The 16,058-nt window shown below is 37.3% G+C and overlaps 1 protein-coding gene across 1 annotated transcript; it reads left to right on the forward strand.

Annotated features, from left to right (window-relative positions):
- The first annotated feature begins 544 nt into the window (after window positions 1-544).
- On the forward strand, window positions 545-1,483 carry LOC140512865 (olfactory receptor 5p57-like). Its single transcript, XM_072622233.1, has one exon. It carries the CDS (start codon window positions 548-550, stop codon window positions 1,481-1,483), a length of 936 nt encoding a protein of 311 aa, XP_072478334.1. The 5' UTR covers window positions 545-547.
- Window positions 1,484-16,058: the final 14,575 nt, after the last annotated feature.

Here is a 16,058-nt window from a genome sequence, read left to right on the forward strand (position 1 = left end):
TGATTCTAGACCACAAGGATTATCTTGGAAACCAGAACTTTCCTTACAGTAAAACAGCACGAAGTACATAACATCCTCAGAGTGGAGAATGGTCCTGGGAGAACTCAGGAATCACAAAGGAGACTCAGTTTCTTTGAAAAGGATTAAAAACAGTGGTTACTTGCTAAAATGGAATTTACACACAGATACTATCCCTAAAAATATTGAAGAAAGTATACTATGGTGGGAATTCAACTATCCTCTTCACTCTTGTATAATTTTATTTATACTGTCACAAGGGCAAAATTGGCAAATCACATAATAGTGTTAGCTCATGGGGATGAATCAGAAGGAAAATAATTTGTTTACCTCTGCTCTGTTTATTGGCACCCTGTCATGGTGAATAGTAGCAAAGTAGCAGAGTAGTAGAGTAGCAGAGTAGCATGGGCAGGTAGGAAGTGGTTGGTGAATGTTTCTTGAATATATCAATAGACATATCCAAATCTTAGTTAGGTATTCTGTTTGAATCTCCTATTCTTCTATTTACCAGGCAATCTTTCTAAGACAGATGTCTGACAATAGCTGCACTCCTGTGACTGAATTCATTATTTTGGGATTAACAGGTGATCCAACACTACGTGTCATCCTCTTTGGGATATTTCTGGGTGTCTATGCTGTCACCTTAGTTGGTAACCTTAGCATAATCATATTGATCAGAAATAGCTCCCAACTTCACATTCCAATGTACATTTTCCTCAGCCACTTGGCTTTTGTGGATCTTGGTTATTCTTCTTCTGTCACACCTCTCATGCTCATCAACTTCCTTATGGACAAGACTTCAATCCCTTTGCGAGGCTGTGTGGCTCAATTTTGTTTCGTAGCCATCTTTGGAACAGCTGAATGTTTTCTTTTGGCTGTGATGGCTTATGATCGGTATGTGGCCATCTGCAGACCCCTACTCTACTCCACCCACATGTCTGCTAGGGTCTGCACACTTTTATTCACTGTATCCTACCTGAGTGGTTTTTTAAATGCTTGGTCCTTCACTGGTTGCTTATTGAATCTGTCCTTTTGTGGATCCAATAAGATCAATCACTTTTTCTGTGATTATTCACCACTTCTGAAGCTTTCCTCCTCCCAGAACTATGTTGCTGAAATTCTTCCTGCTGCCTCTGCTGGATCAATAATTATGATCACAGTGCTAATTATCCTGATCTCATATGTATACATCCTCTTCTCTGTCCTGAAGATAAGTTCCTCTGAAGGGAGATCTAAAGCTTTCTCAACCTGCACCTCCCATCTCACAGCAGTCACTCTCTTCTATGGCACCGTCACATTCATTTATGTAATACCTAAATCCAGTTACTCAACAGATGAGAATAAAGTGGTGTCTGTTTTCTACATGGTAATCATTCCTATGTTGAACCCCCTGGTCTACAGTCTAAGGAACAATGAAGTAAAAGGGGCTCTGCGAAAACTCTTGAGTAGGAAACAACATTTTTAATGATTTCAATTCAAAACAACAAGTATTTTTTAAGAGCATAGTATGTCCCATATACTGTTTTACATTTTAGGGATGCAAGGAAAAAATCAAACATTTTCTTTCATTAAGGATCTAACATTAACTGATACAATGGCTAGGATTAAGTGATACCAAAAACATAGCTTTAGAAAAAATATATTTTCATTTTCATGAGTTAATTTGCGAATTTCTATGTTGATTTCAGTGGTCTGAAAATACATACAAGGTTCCACAAACATGAGTCTTGCAAGTCAGGAAAAGTGTATGGAGAAGTGTGTTATTGGTCTTCTTTGGGTCCATGTTTCTTTTTCTTTTTTTTGTGGAATATTGCAACATTTTCTATTGATTTCTCGGGGAGGGGCTATTCTATCTATTTAGATTGTTGTGTTCATTGTGTGTGTTGTGTTCTTGCCTCCACTATTGGGACTCTATTGTAACAGATCAAGTAAATCTCTTCTCTGTTCCTATATTAATCATATTTGTTGTTTCTTGTAGCAGACATATTCCATGTTCATGTGCTACAATTTGTTTAGCCATTTTTCAGTCACTGTACATCTGCTTTGTTTCCCATTTCGTGCTACCACAAAAGTTGTGCTGAAAATATTTTGGTGCATGTGGGGACTTTCCTTTTCTCAATGGATACCTGTATGGCATAATATACCTGAAAAAATGTATTCTTTTTCTGGTGTGATACCTCTTCATGAGATGTTTGAAGGGAGATAAACTAAAAGAAATTTAGGTGATGAAAAAGAAATGAAATTAATAAAGACTCATTTAAAAAATAAAAATTTCATTAATCTGATCCCTTTTTACTCATTTAGTCTTTCACTGTACTCCCATCCTGCAGTGTCCAGTCTAACTGTACTAGGCCATCTGTCTTTCCCCACACATGATACTTCACCTCCTGTGTCTTTACACTGGCTGTCTCGCAGGCTTGAAATACCTTGATCCCCACTTCTGCCATATAGTTTTCTGGAATTGCCTCAAAACAACTCAAATTCCACTTTGTACAAAAAGTCTTTATCAGCCTCTTAAACTAATAGTAACTTCTCTAAATGACCATCCATCTGCTCTATCTGTAATTTGTATGTAGCTGGCTATTTGCATTGTGTCTCTCCCAATAGAATGTGATCTCCTGGCCGGCTGCAACTTGTTTTCTTTTGTATTTGAAGTTACAGAATAGAGCTTGTAATATACTAAGCCCTGAAAATCCTTTTTGGCTGACCACCATGTCTTTTCTTCTAGACAACCTCCCTACTTTTCACATTTTTTTAAAAGAATAAGGTCAGACCTGAACATAGAATTCCTTTTTCTGGTCTTATGAAAGCAGAAATGAGTAAAATTATCAGTTTCCTCTTTGTGGATTACATACTTCTCTTAATTCAAGCTATTAGTCTTTCTGGTTGACATGATGTACTACCCAGAAATAATTATATTTTTCTTTTGTTTTGTAATCTTTACTTTTTTCCAAGAACTAATTTAATATATAACTTTAATTACAATTCTGCATTGCTTTTTCTATGGTATAATTCTGCCTTTTACCCAACATGACATTGTTTGGGAAATATTCATGTTGCAGTATAACCTGATCCTAATCAATTTCATAGAATAATTTGAAATCTGACAATGCTGGTTCCTCTTTCTCTCTTTTCTTCATAACTTCCCTTTATATTGTTGTTCAGTTCATGCAGGTTCTTGGGGTACTTATTGCAACGAATACACACAAACTAATGAGTCAGGGCCCACAGAACAAGGCTGTCTATATCTGCTCTCCAGATTCTAAGGGGTAACCTTAAGAGATTGTGCTGTTTTTCATAATGCTATCAATTTGAACCACTCTCCCCATTTCAATGTCTAACTTCAATTGCCTGACTTCAATCTACAGTACCAATTAATATTTGTCTAAAATTCTCATTTGATGTAGTATCTGGTTTTCCAATGTCTTCTAACCAAATTAACTTTACTGAGAAGATATTTACTAAGAAGATATAGTACAACCAAAAGTTAGATACAGATGCCAATGGACCATTAGCATGGTTTCACCTGTATCACCCAGTCCCTGGAAGAGGAGTCTCAAATTTAAAGCTGTTAGCACAAAGCATTGGTTCTACCAATTTCACTGCCAAATGTAGCATCTTTCTTGTTTGTAGTAGTTGAGCCCCTAATTGTGAAAGCAAGGGTTCTAATCTTTACTTAGTGCTCTGCTTGTGGTCTGAAATTGGTTGCCCACAGACTCTGGTAGAGACTCCAGTATTCAAACTTATGTCATTTTGTTCTTCTGGTCTTTTGAAAATCACATGGTCTCAGCTTTATCTATTCATTCTTCACCTATCATGTCAGAATAGGCACAACAAAAGCAGCAGTGACCACAAGGCCGACTTGTGTGAAGGGCTAAGACCACTGACTGTATTTGGAATGTTAGAATTTTCCTTCCTGGGGGCTTGGAAAAATAATGAAGAAAGTTATAATGTTCTCATCTAATAAACTCTCTAAATCTGAAAAGGAGGGAACTACATAGTCCTTTGGGGACAAAAAATATGTATCATAGGTTTAAAATGAGGTAATTTTTATTGCAGATATTGCATGAGATTGGTGAGTGGAGCTTCAGGAGAACAAACTGACACTTTTCAGGAACAGAAAAGCAGTATTGTTTTGATTGTCATTCCAGATCAGGCAAGTGAGGAGGCAGAGTGGGGACATGTTGGAGATATATGTTGTGAAAGTACTCCTGAGACTAACATGTCTGTTTTCCATGAGTTGTTTTACTAAACTGATGTGGGGGACACAGAATAAGCCAGTTTGCTTAAAGATGTGAATCTGGAGCCTGCAGGGAACCACATGTATTGCTCACTGCCAGACACTTTGTTGGTGTTTGCTCCCTGGACTTGCTTTGCTGTGCACTTTGAACTGGCTTAAGATAAGCTTGTGCTGAACTGATACTGCAAATCATCTTCCTCTTCCCCACTGGTTTCTAGATAGGGCTGTCCATTCTCCACCACAACCCTTCCACTTTGTCGTTTTCAAGTATAAACTTCCCCTGCTCCTCCTGGGCTGGAGGTTGGATATAGGGGCCTAACATGTATATCTGTGTTTTCCTTCTATGAATAACTTTGTCAGATTCAACCAGAACTGCCTTACATTTCAGGGGTGGATTTTTGAATGTTGACAACATGGTAGTTGTAGGCTCATGTTTGTCTAAGGATAATATTAAATTCACACTTTTTAACCCAATTTTGGAAGTTATAGAATAAAAATCACTATGAGCCTTTTAATTAAGCTCAGACTTCCCAGACAGGAAGATCTTGTCATTTTCCAAAAGTCTCTATTTTCTTTAATATATTTTTTGTGCAGCTTGCTTCTGTGCTTCTCTATTGCATCCCACTCTCAATAATGAAACATGTATGAACCAGAAACTGCTATGATCAACCATACTTTTAGCTCATGCCATATTGCAATGTGAATTCAAGAGAAATATAAATAAACTAGATTAAAAAAACTTTTCTGTTACTATGAGCGATTCCAAATTAAGTGAGAAAACGGAAGAAATGATGAATCGTTAATATCAGTTGTGCTGCAGAGAACAAAAACAATGACTGGTGTACCCAACTAGGATTCTCAGGCTGCTCTCATGACCAAAATGGATAAAACACTATTTGCTGTTCAAGTGCTGCCCCATCCACCACTAGACCTGTTCCAGTCTCTCTTGAAACTTATGGACTGTGGCCAAACTCACCCTCTCACCTGTGCACATCCTGTAGGGAAAGGAGAAGAGGACCCAGCCTCTTTAAAGCATAGTCCCTCTTTAGTCAGTAGATCAAAATAAACTGAGGATCCTTTGGTAAGGTGGCTGCTGCAAATGCAAAATATTCCTGAGTTGTAATTGGTCATTTGTGATTTTTCAGTGTTGATAGTAGGGGAACATGAAAAGGAGAAAAGGGTTACAAGACTCATAGAGTTTTTAGACTGTAATATGTGTAGTGGGGTGAAGATATAGTATCCCATGTTGAAGAGGTTGCTTCCTGAATGGCATGCTGACATGTAATGAAAATGCCTTCAATGAATTCAGAGAGGGGGCTGGAGCCAAGATGGGGGAGTGAGACCAAGGAATTCTCTAAGCTCTTAAACAAACTCCTTCAGATACCTCTAAGGATCTGACCAAACTTTGGAGGTGCAGAATCCAATAGGAGACAGACTTTGTCAGATTCACATCCCAGAACAGACTGGAAGGTCAACAGGAAGGATCTGTTCCAAGGAGGTGAGCCCACAGCACAGAGCACAGTGTCCAGTACAGCAGAGTGAGAGGGCCCAGGGGAGGCCTAAAGCAGCAGTAGGCAGACAGCTGAGTGGCAGCCCAGGGCGGGAGACTTGAGGAGCTGAGTGACAGCTACTGAGCCCCAGATATCAGTGGCAGCAGCTCCTGAGACTTTCAGCACACAGATTAATGTCTGTAAGTCACACGCTTGAATTTCCAGGAGCCAAGACAGTAGAGTGATAAGCAAATGCTCCCTCCTCCCCACCTTGTTGATCTCAAAAGAACGATAAAATATTTCCCCAGAAAAATCCTGGATCAGTGGGAACAGCCAAGGAGGCAAACAGTCTCAGAACACCTGAGGCTAAGAAAATAACTAAGAGGGGTTCCTCCTACTGTAGGAGAGGTAAACTGGAAGGAGAGGAGCCCCAGGAGAGGTGGGGGGAGAAACTCACACTAGGATCCAGGCGTGAACAGCCCTGCCAGGGAAACAGGAAGACAATAGGGCAGCTGGGATCACCAACCCTTGAGCTTGAATTTGCCTCAGTTCAGCTGAGGATATCTCCTATGACCAGACTACCCCTCCACCACACTTAACAATCTAGCTCCAGGGCTTATTGGGGAAACACAAAACAAAAGTTAAACTAGCACCTGCCTTTAGGTTTTTCACACCAGTCAGCTCAACACCAAGTTCTCAGCTTCTAACTGAAAGAACCAGAAGCCACAGCACACAATCACCATCATAAGCAAGAAAAAGCAAAACAAGGGTGAAAAACCATAGAATCTTTCTATGGGTACAAAGACCAAAACACAAATACCAACGAGGTCAGTAGTGAGACTGTGCTTCCATCTGAAACTTCAGAAGGCACTATGAACTGCTCACATGCACAAAAAGTTCTCCTGGAACAGCTGAAGAAGGAAATAGAAGAGAAACTGGCCAGTGATTTTTAAAGTATGAAAAAATAATTCACTGATGTGAACATCTCCTTAAAAGGGAAAATTGAACAAATGGGAAAGGAAGCACAAAACCTACCTGGGAAAATTGGACAAATGGAAAAGGAAGTTCAAAAACTAACTGGAGAAAATAATTCCTTTAAAGGAATAATTGAACAAATGGAAAAGGAAATGCAAAAGTTAACTGAAGAAAATAACTTGATAAAAATTAAAATTGGGTAAGTGGAAACTAATGACTCTATGAGATGGCAAAAATTAGTCAAACAAAATATAAAGAATGAAAAGATAGAAGAAAATGCAAAATGTCTAACTGAAAAAACAACTGACCTGGAAAACAGATCCAGAAGAGAAAACTTTAGAATTATTGTGCTGGCAGAAAGCCATGATGAAAAAAAGAGTCTATACAATGTCTTCCAGGAATGCATCAAGTAAAACTGCCCAGAAGTGCTAAGTCCAGAGAGCAAAGTAGTCATCAAAAGAATCTATGATTCACCTCCCGAAAGGAAACCCAAACTCAAAACTCCAAGAATATTGTTGCCAAATTCTAGAACTGTCAAGGGAAGGAGAAAATACTACCGGCAACCAAAAAGAAACCATTCAAATATTGAGAAGATACAGTCAGGATCACACAGAACCTTACAGATTCCACATTAAAAGACTGAAGGAATTTAAATCTGATATGCCATAAGGAAAAGCAGCTGGGACTATGACCAAGGATCAATTACCCACCAAAGTTCAGCATAATATTTCAGGCAAGTAAATGATTATTCAATGAAGTAAGGAATTTTCAGGCCTTCCTGACAAAAATGCCAGAATTGGTATATGAATGTAATGGAATACTATTGTGCTATAAGAAATGAACAAGAAGACCTTGGAGAGGCCTGGAAAGACTTATATAATCTGACGCTGGGAGAAAGGAGCAGAACAAGGAGAACTTTGTGCACAGCAACAACAACAGTGTGCAAGAGTTTTTTCTGGTAGACTTGGAACTTCATAGCAATGCAAGGACTTAAACAAAATCCCACTGGTCTTCTAAGGCAAAATGTCTTCCACATCCAGAGAAAGAACTATGGAATTCAATCACAGAATATAGCAGATCATTTTTTTGGATATGTATTATGTTTTGGTTTGTTATATGATTTCTCCCATTCATTTTAGTTTTTCTGCACAGCATGGCTATAGTGAAAATGTATTTAATAGGAATGTATGTAGGGGGGAAATCTAAGTTAAATGGTAGTGATGGTAGAATACTAAAAATACATAAATTTGATATATATAAAAATAAAACAAAAAAAGAAATTTAGAGCAAGTTGAGATAATTTAGATATAGTTCTGATATGTACATGTTAAGGAAGAGCCTCTTTGATTGGTCTTGGAATTAGAACTAGGGTGCATTTTAAAACACTATCAATGAGGTATAAAGAATTGAACTAGCAAATGTTATTAATTAAAGTGTATATTTAATTGGAGTAGATAATTTTTAGAAAGCAACAAGAACAGATGACTTTATATAATTGAAAAGATTTTCAAAGTTCTGCTTCTATGACACTTAAAAAATAGTTTTGGATTTCTCAGGATTCTTCAAATTTCTTAAGTAAATCAACAACATAATTGCTAGCTTACATTGTAAACAATTAAATGGAATAATGTAGTGAGGATGGAATGATGTGATGAGGATGCATTTTCATACCTACTTAACATGGTCACAATGTCAGTTTGCCATACTGACCCCAGAAGAATATTTAGATCTTCTCTAGCAGATAATACTGGTTTTGCTATATTGTTATTCAGCCTTGTTTGTCCATTTTAAAAATATTTTTAAAAATGAGAGTAGAAGCACCTACCTGCCCAAGCTCTCATCCCAAGTCCTTATAATACCTTTAAGAAATTACTCTAAACAAATTCTAGAGCAACAGAAATCACAAATTGACAGACTGAAACAGATTTCCAGCCCAAGATAGCCTGAAAAGCTGACAGGAATGATCTATAGCACCAGCTCTGAATGGAGCCCAGCTGGGTCATATTGCACATGTGGTACTGGAGCAGGCTTCAGGGCACTGAATCATGGGCAACTGGTATGAGTTTCCAGATTTCACAACCCACAAATGGCAAAGACATCTTCAAACATCAGTGAGAAAGCTCTTTGATCTGGGTGAAAGGGGAACAGGGCGGCCTATGCCCAAGTTTCAGGGTGGCAGCAGTCACTGCTATATGTACAGCTGCTTCTGGAATTCTTGGCCTACAGACCCTGGGGGAATCGAGTAGCTGATCTGGGTCCCAGTTCTCAGTGGCCATTCTGAGGTGAGGAGGAGTTCTGGTGTGGCAGAGCTGGTGGTGGCTGTGGAAATGGAATTCTACTCACAAATCCAGGGCAGAAGAGAAGTGCTTGTGGTTACTCACAGACCAGAGCACAGGCTAGGAGAAGAGTAAACACTTTCTCCCTTGACAATGACACTTTGGAGGAAATTAAGAAGTTGCAGTATCTAGAGATAGCTCAGAGAACAGCTGTACAAAACCTCTGCAACTTATGGTAATATACCCTCCCCTTGACAAAGAACTCAAAAGTCCAATAATTGGCTGGAAAAATGCCCCAAAAGTGGAAAAATAAGACTTTTGAAGGTTAATTTCTTGATGAAAAGGTATTTTCTTCCATCTGAAGAAAATACTGAAGAAAATAATTTTTTAAACATGAGAACGGAAGAGGTAGAAGTTAATGGCTTTATGGGAAACCAAGAAATTACAAAACTAAGCCAAAAGAATGAAAAATAGAAGACAATGTGAAATATGTCATTGCAAAAGATAACTCACCTGGAAAATAGATCCAGGAGAGAAAATTCAAAAATTATGGGACTACCTGAAAACTGTGATGAAAAAAAGAGCTTAGACATTATCTGTCACGAAATTTTCAAGGAAAACTGTGCTGATATTCTGGAACTGTGAGAGTTAAATAAATACTGAAAGAATTCACTGATTACCTCCTGGATCTGAAAAGAAAAACTCCTTCAAAAACTATAGCCAAATTCCAGAGTTCCCAGATGAAGGAGAAAATGTTGTAAGTAGCCAGAAAGAAACAATTCCAGTATTGTGGAAATACAGTCATGATAACACAGGATATGACAGCTTCTACACTGAGGGATTAAAGAGCTTGGAATATGATATTCCAGAATGCAAAGGAACTAGGATTAAAACCAAGAATCACCTACCCAGCAAAACTGAGTGTAGTACTTCAGAGGGAAAAATCATCATTCAGTTAAATAACGGACTTTCAAGTATTCTTAATGAAAAGACCAGAGCAGAATAGAAAATTTGACTTTCAAATACAAAAATCAAGAGAAGCATGAAAAGTTTAGTAGGAAAGAGAAATCATAAGAGACTTACTAAAGTTTAACTGTTTACATTCCTACATGAAAAGATAATATTTTTAACTCTTGAAACTTGTCTCAGTATTTGAGAAATTGCAGGGATTGCACACACACACACACACACACACACACATACACACATACATACATACATACATACATACATATAGACAGAGGTCACAGAGTGAGTTGAATAGGAAGGGATGAAATCTAAAAAAATGAAATAAAGGGTTGAGAGAGGAATATGCTGCAATCAGAAAGGGAGAAATGGAATGGGGCAAATTATCTCTCACAAAAAAGCCAAGTAAAAGATTTTTCAATGGAGGGGAAAAGGGGGAGTTGAGAGGGAAAAAGTGAAGCTGACTCGCTTCACGTCTGGTTAGAAGAGGGAATGACATGCACACACAATTTAATATGAAAATTTATTTTACACTACAGAAATGTGGGAGAGAAGGGGATAAGTGGGAGTGGGGGATGATAGAAGGGAGGGTAAATGAGAGGCAGGGGGTAAGTGGAAGTAAACAATTTTGTGGAGGGATAAGATCAAAGAAGAGAACAGCATAAATGGGGGGCTGAACCAGATGGAGGGAAATATAATTAATCTTTCACATCATGATTATGCTAGTCGTTAGCAAAACTGCACACATATAACCTATAGGAAATTACTTGCCTTCTCAGTGGGCTTGGGTAGTGAGGGAGGAAGGGAGAGAAATTTGAACTCAGTCTTTTAGGAATGAATGTTGAGAACTGTTTTTGCATTTAAATGGGAAATAAGAAATACAGGTATTGGGTATAGAAATCTACCTTGCCCTATAAGGAAAGAAAGAAGATGAGGGTAGATTGTGGGAAGCGGTAATCAGAATGCATGATGTTGTGATGTGAAAGGAAGGGAGAGATGGGTAGAAAATTTGAAACTCAAAATCTTGCGGAAATTAATGTTGAAAACAAAGAATTAATTAATTAATTAATTAAAAAGAATAAAAAGAAAAAAAAAAAGAAAACATAAAAAATAGACTAATCCAAATGGCAAAAGAGGTTCAAAAAGCCAATGAGACGAAGAATGAATTAAAAAGCAATACTGGACAAATGGAAAAGGAGGTCTAAAACTTCATTGAAGAAAACAGTTCATTAGCAATTAGAATAGAGCCGATGGAAGTGAATGACTTTATGAGATATCAAGAAATTATAAAAACAAAATAAAAACTACACAAAAATAGAAGACAATGTGAAATATCTCATTGTAAAAACTATTTGCTTGGAAAATAGAAGTCTAGGAGAGATAATGTTAAAATTGTTGATCTACCTGAAAACCACAATAAAAAAGAGCCTAGAAATTATCAAGGAAAATTGTTCTGGTATTCTAGAACCAGAGAGAGAAATACACATGGAAAGAATTTACCAATTCCCTCCTAAAGGAAACTCTAAATGAAACTCCTAGGAATAAGATAACCAAATTCCAGATTTCCCAGGTCAAGAATAAAATATTACAAGCATTCATAAAGAAACAATTCAAGTATTGTGGAAATACAATCAGGGTAACACAGCGTTTAGCAGCTTCTACACTAAGGGATTGAAGAGCTAGGAACATATTATTCAGAGATCAAAAAAGCTAGTATTAAAACCAAGAATCATCTAATGAGCAAAACTGAGTATAATGCTTCAGGGAACTTGAATGAAATAGTGAACTTCCAAGCATTGTTGTTGAAAGACCAAAGTTGAATAGAAAATTTGACTTTCAAATACAAGAATCAAGAGACAATAAAAAGGCAAACAGGAAAGAGAAGCCATAAGGAACTTATTAAAGTTGAAGTGTTTACATTCCTATACAGAAAGATGATATTAGTAACTCAGGAGACCTTTTTCAGTATTAGGGAAGTTAGAGGTAATATCAATATCAATATATATCTACATATATGCATATGTAATATATAGACACACACACATATATATGTAACTGCTTAAGGATGTGTATATATATGTATATATGTATATATATACATATATATATATGTGTGTGTGTGTGTCCATTAAATTTGTGTAGGTATGGATATGTACATGGGTGTATGTGTGTACACACACATATACACAGAGGGCACAGAGTGACATGAGGGTGAAGGGAGAATACCTAAAAAATAAAATCTACTCTTGAGTGGAATGTACTAAGAGCAAAAGAAAGGGAGAGCTAGAATGTAGCAAATCATGTCACATAAAAGAAGTATGGAAGAACTTTCCACATTGGAGGAAAAGAGGGGGAAGATGAAAGGGAATAAGTGAGCCTTAGTCTCATGGGATTTGCTTAATGAGAGAATAACAAATACAGTCATTTGGATAGAGAAATATATGCTACCCTGCAGGATGGAGGGGGTGGGGAAGTGGATAGGAGAGGGAAGATAATGGAAGGGACAGCAAATTGTAGAAAGAGATTATCAGAAGTAAACATTATTGTGCTAGGACAGATCAAGGGAGACCATGGAATGAATGGAGGGCAGATAATGACAGAAGGACATGTGGTTAGTCTTTCACAACTTAATTATTATGGAAGCATCTTGCATGTCTACACATGTTTGACTTATATTGAATTGCTCGTTTCCTCAGTGAGAGTGGGGAGGCGGAGAGGAATGGAAATGTAGAACTCAAAGCTTTACAAATGAAAGTTAAAAATTGTTGTTGCATGCTACTGGAAAATGGGCAACCGGGTATAGAAATCTATTTTGCCCTACAGGAAAATAGAGGGCAGGGGGATATCAGAAAAGGGAAGTAATAGAAGGGAGGACAGATTGGAAGAAAGGGTGGATGGGGTGCATGCTGTCTTGGGGTGAGGGTGAGGAGAGATAGGGAGAAAAATTTGAGTTTAATTTTTTGTTGAAGTGAATGTTGAAAAACTGAAAATAAATAAATTATATATTCTCAAAAATCGTAAAAAAATATAGACAAAGAAAATGTAAATGAAGGCCCCTGAGAATTTAGAGAACATCTCAAACACCTCTGTTAATCAATGTTTTCAGTCCCAGTGGATTTCAAATGGAATTTTGATGATGTTGATTATATTTAGTGTTAAAGTGCTCAATGGTCGAAGTCCCAAAGCTACAAAACCAAATATAAATATTTCCTTCCTGTGCAAAGATAATCCTTGGAATTTAAAGTTTCCATTTTCTTGTGTCAGTAGGTACTACTGCTGTTCTTGGTTTTGCTGTAAAAACACTTAGCTCTGGTTTTTTACTCGTAGCTCAGTTCAAGGGCTGCTTTCTATTCCTCTTAAAATGCCAAAATTTTAATTTATCTGAGATTGCAATGGAGTTTTAATCTCCCTCCCCCACCTCACCATATCTTAATGAGTACAATTCATTCCTGATTTGAGTCTTCATATATATGATCCCCTATAGGGTCATATTAAGTCAAAGATTTGCAAGTGAGGTGATTGCATGCAACATTATTACAGCATGTTAGTAAATTCTGATGTACCATAGATCATATCATATATCCTGAACCATCACTGCAAATTGTAAGTACATGATAGGAAATAGTTGGATAGGAATGCCTTAGGTAAAGATCTCTGTGTTTCATGTATTACTTTCCCCTCTACTTCTCAGGCTGAGGCTTTAGCTGCAGAAATTTCACTTATGTATTTAGTAGTTGTTGTAGTGGAAAGAGAATTGGACTTGAAGTTAGGAGAGTTGGGCTTCAATCCGACATGTGAGTCTTACTGACTATGACTGTGATTGTGGGTAAGTGTTCACACCTCTGTGATACTCAGTTGTCTCATTTATAAAATGAGGAAACAGTATTTCCCCTAAAAATTTTGGGAGGAAAGTAATTTCTGAAATTTAAATAGTGATATTTACTAGAGTTTCTGTTATCTCCTTATTATGACTATGTTACCAATATACATAAGAATTAATGGTTTCAAAAGTGAGTTGGTGCCTTCCATTAAAATAATATTTTTCTCCACACACTATTTACAGAAGCTTGTCCAAAGCACTGGGAATAGAAAGGGGGAAAGGGCCTAACTGTTCTTAATCTTGGTGAGCTTGCATTTTGTTGGAGATTAACAGGATAGCATATTTAAACAAAGAGGTGATTACAAGATAAGTTGAGGAGGGACAGACTTTTGGAAACTAATTTTACTGTAACTGGTGACCCAGTCACAGAGTCACAAAGAAAGCTTGAAATGCTAAGAAGTAGAAATGAGGTAGGGCATTTAGACAAAGGAGGATGACCTGTGCAGAGGGACAGAGATGGGGGTAGAATTCTGAGTCTGGGGAATGAGCCATTGGCCAGTTGGACTAGAATATATACTACATGCATGAGAGTAAAGTGAAATAAACATGGAGAGGTAAGCTCGATTCTGATTGGGCATGACTCTAAATATCAAGGTGAAAAATGGTTAGTTTGTCCTCAAGGCAATAAGGGATGTCTTCAGGCTTTGAGTAAGCAGGTAACATGATTGGTTTGCCATGTGTTTGAGGTAGATGATTTTTGTAGATTTTTAGAGGATTCTTTAGAGAAAGGAGAGACTGAACTTCTAATTAAGAGGATTTTGCAATAGTCCAAGTAAGAGGAGATGAAAACCTGAGTTAGAGTGATGGCTGTTTAAGCGGCTAGGAGAGGTTATGAGATACATGTTGGAGATGAAGCAGTAAAACCTGGCAGCTGACGGGTTATGAAAGGAAAAATAAAGAGAGGAAAGGCTGACTTCAGGATTGCAAAGTAGGCTTTTTGGAAGGATGGTGGGACCCTATACAGAAATAAGAATTTAGGTAAAAAAGTGGTTTTAGGTTAAATGTTGAGAATAATATGATTTCTTTTTTGAACTTGTCAAGTTTCAAATGATTTGGGGACATCTATCTATGTGTCCAGTTATTGGTGATGTGTACATTGGAGATCAGGGCTGAATTTGCTGACTTAGGATTCATTTGGATGGAGAGGTTAATGGCACTGGAAGCTAATGAATTCACTGAGAAGGTATAGAAAAGTGAAGAGGGTCTAGGACAACTTGGGGGAAGATTTATGATTAGGAGACAGTAAGGGGTTAATAATTTGGCAATGGAGGTTGAGAAGGAAAGATCAGACAGATAGGTAGAATACTAGTATCAGGAGATTTATTGTCATGAAAATTCATAAGGAAAAAGTATCCAATAGGAGTAAGTAGTCCACAGTGTCACATGCTGCAAAGAGGCCATGAATCTATCAATCAACAAATATTGCTAAGCACCTACTATTTTTAGCCACTTGTATAGGTACTAATGATTCAAATACAAAGTCTGTAACAATCATTAACATCTATGAATTTAAATAAAGACTTCGAAAACATTTTGGTTTGGAACTTATTGGGAACTTTGAAGAGAACAGATGCAATGGAATTATGGGGTCAGAAATCAGACTAGAATGCTTTCACAAGTGAGTAGGAGGAGAAATGAACTCATCAAAGGTAGATTTCTCCCCCATTCCCCCGAGAGCTGAGAGGGAAAGAGAAGAGATGTAGCATGATAGATTGAAAGAATGTAATGGTGAAATGAAAGATATAAAAACATTGGACAGATCTGACTACATTTATTGAAATGAGGGGAAAAGCCTGTAAATAAAAAGATTAAAAATTTTAGGGTAGTTTTTCAGTGTGGGGAGCTTAAGGTTGAAATGAGAAGGCTGGGAACAATGAAACAAGTAAAGGAATTGGTCCTGGAGAAAAGAAGGAATCTCTTCCTTTCACATATTGTTGCAAAGATACTAGGGGACAATATTGAGGAATATTGTGTTGTGGAAGAGGAAAGAAAAGGGATCCCACAGGGATAGCCTTTCTTTTGACATAAAAGTAGGTTGCAAAGTCTTCTCCTGAGAGGAAAACGAGATGTAGAAATTGTTGAAAAATTATCTTATCACTCTTCAAATGTTTAACTTAGCTAAGGTAGTTTTTTTTCTTGTGCTCACAAAGAAAAAGTAAAATCATAGAGCCATAAATGAGTGTCATAGTCAGAATCTTTTGTGACGTAGACAG

The sequence above is a fragment of the Notamacropus eugenii genome, chromosome 6 (genome assembly GCF_028372415.1).
Source record: "Notamacropus eugenii isolate mMacEug1 chromosome 6, mMacEug1.pri_v2, whole genome shotgun sequence".
Taxonomy (NCBI): domain Eukaryota; kingdom Metazoa; phylum Chordata; class Mammalia; order Diprotodontia; family Macropodidae; genus Notamacropus; species Notamacropus eugenii.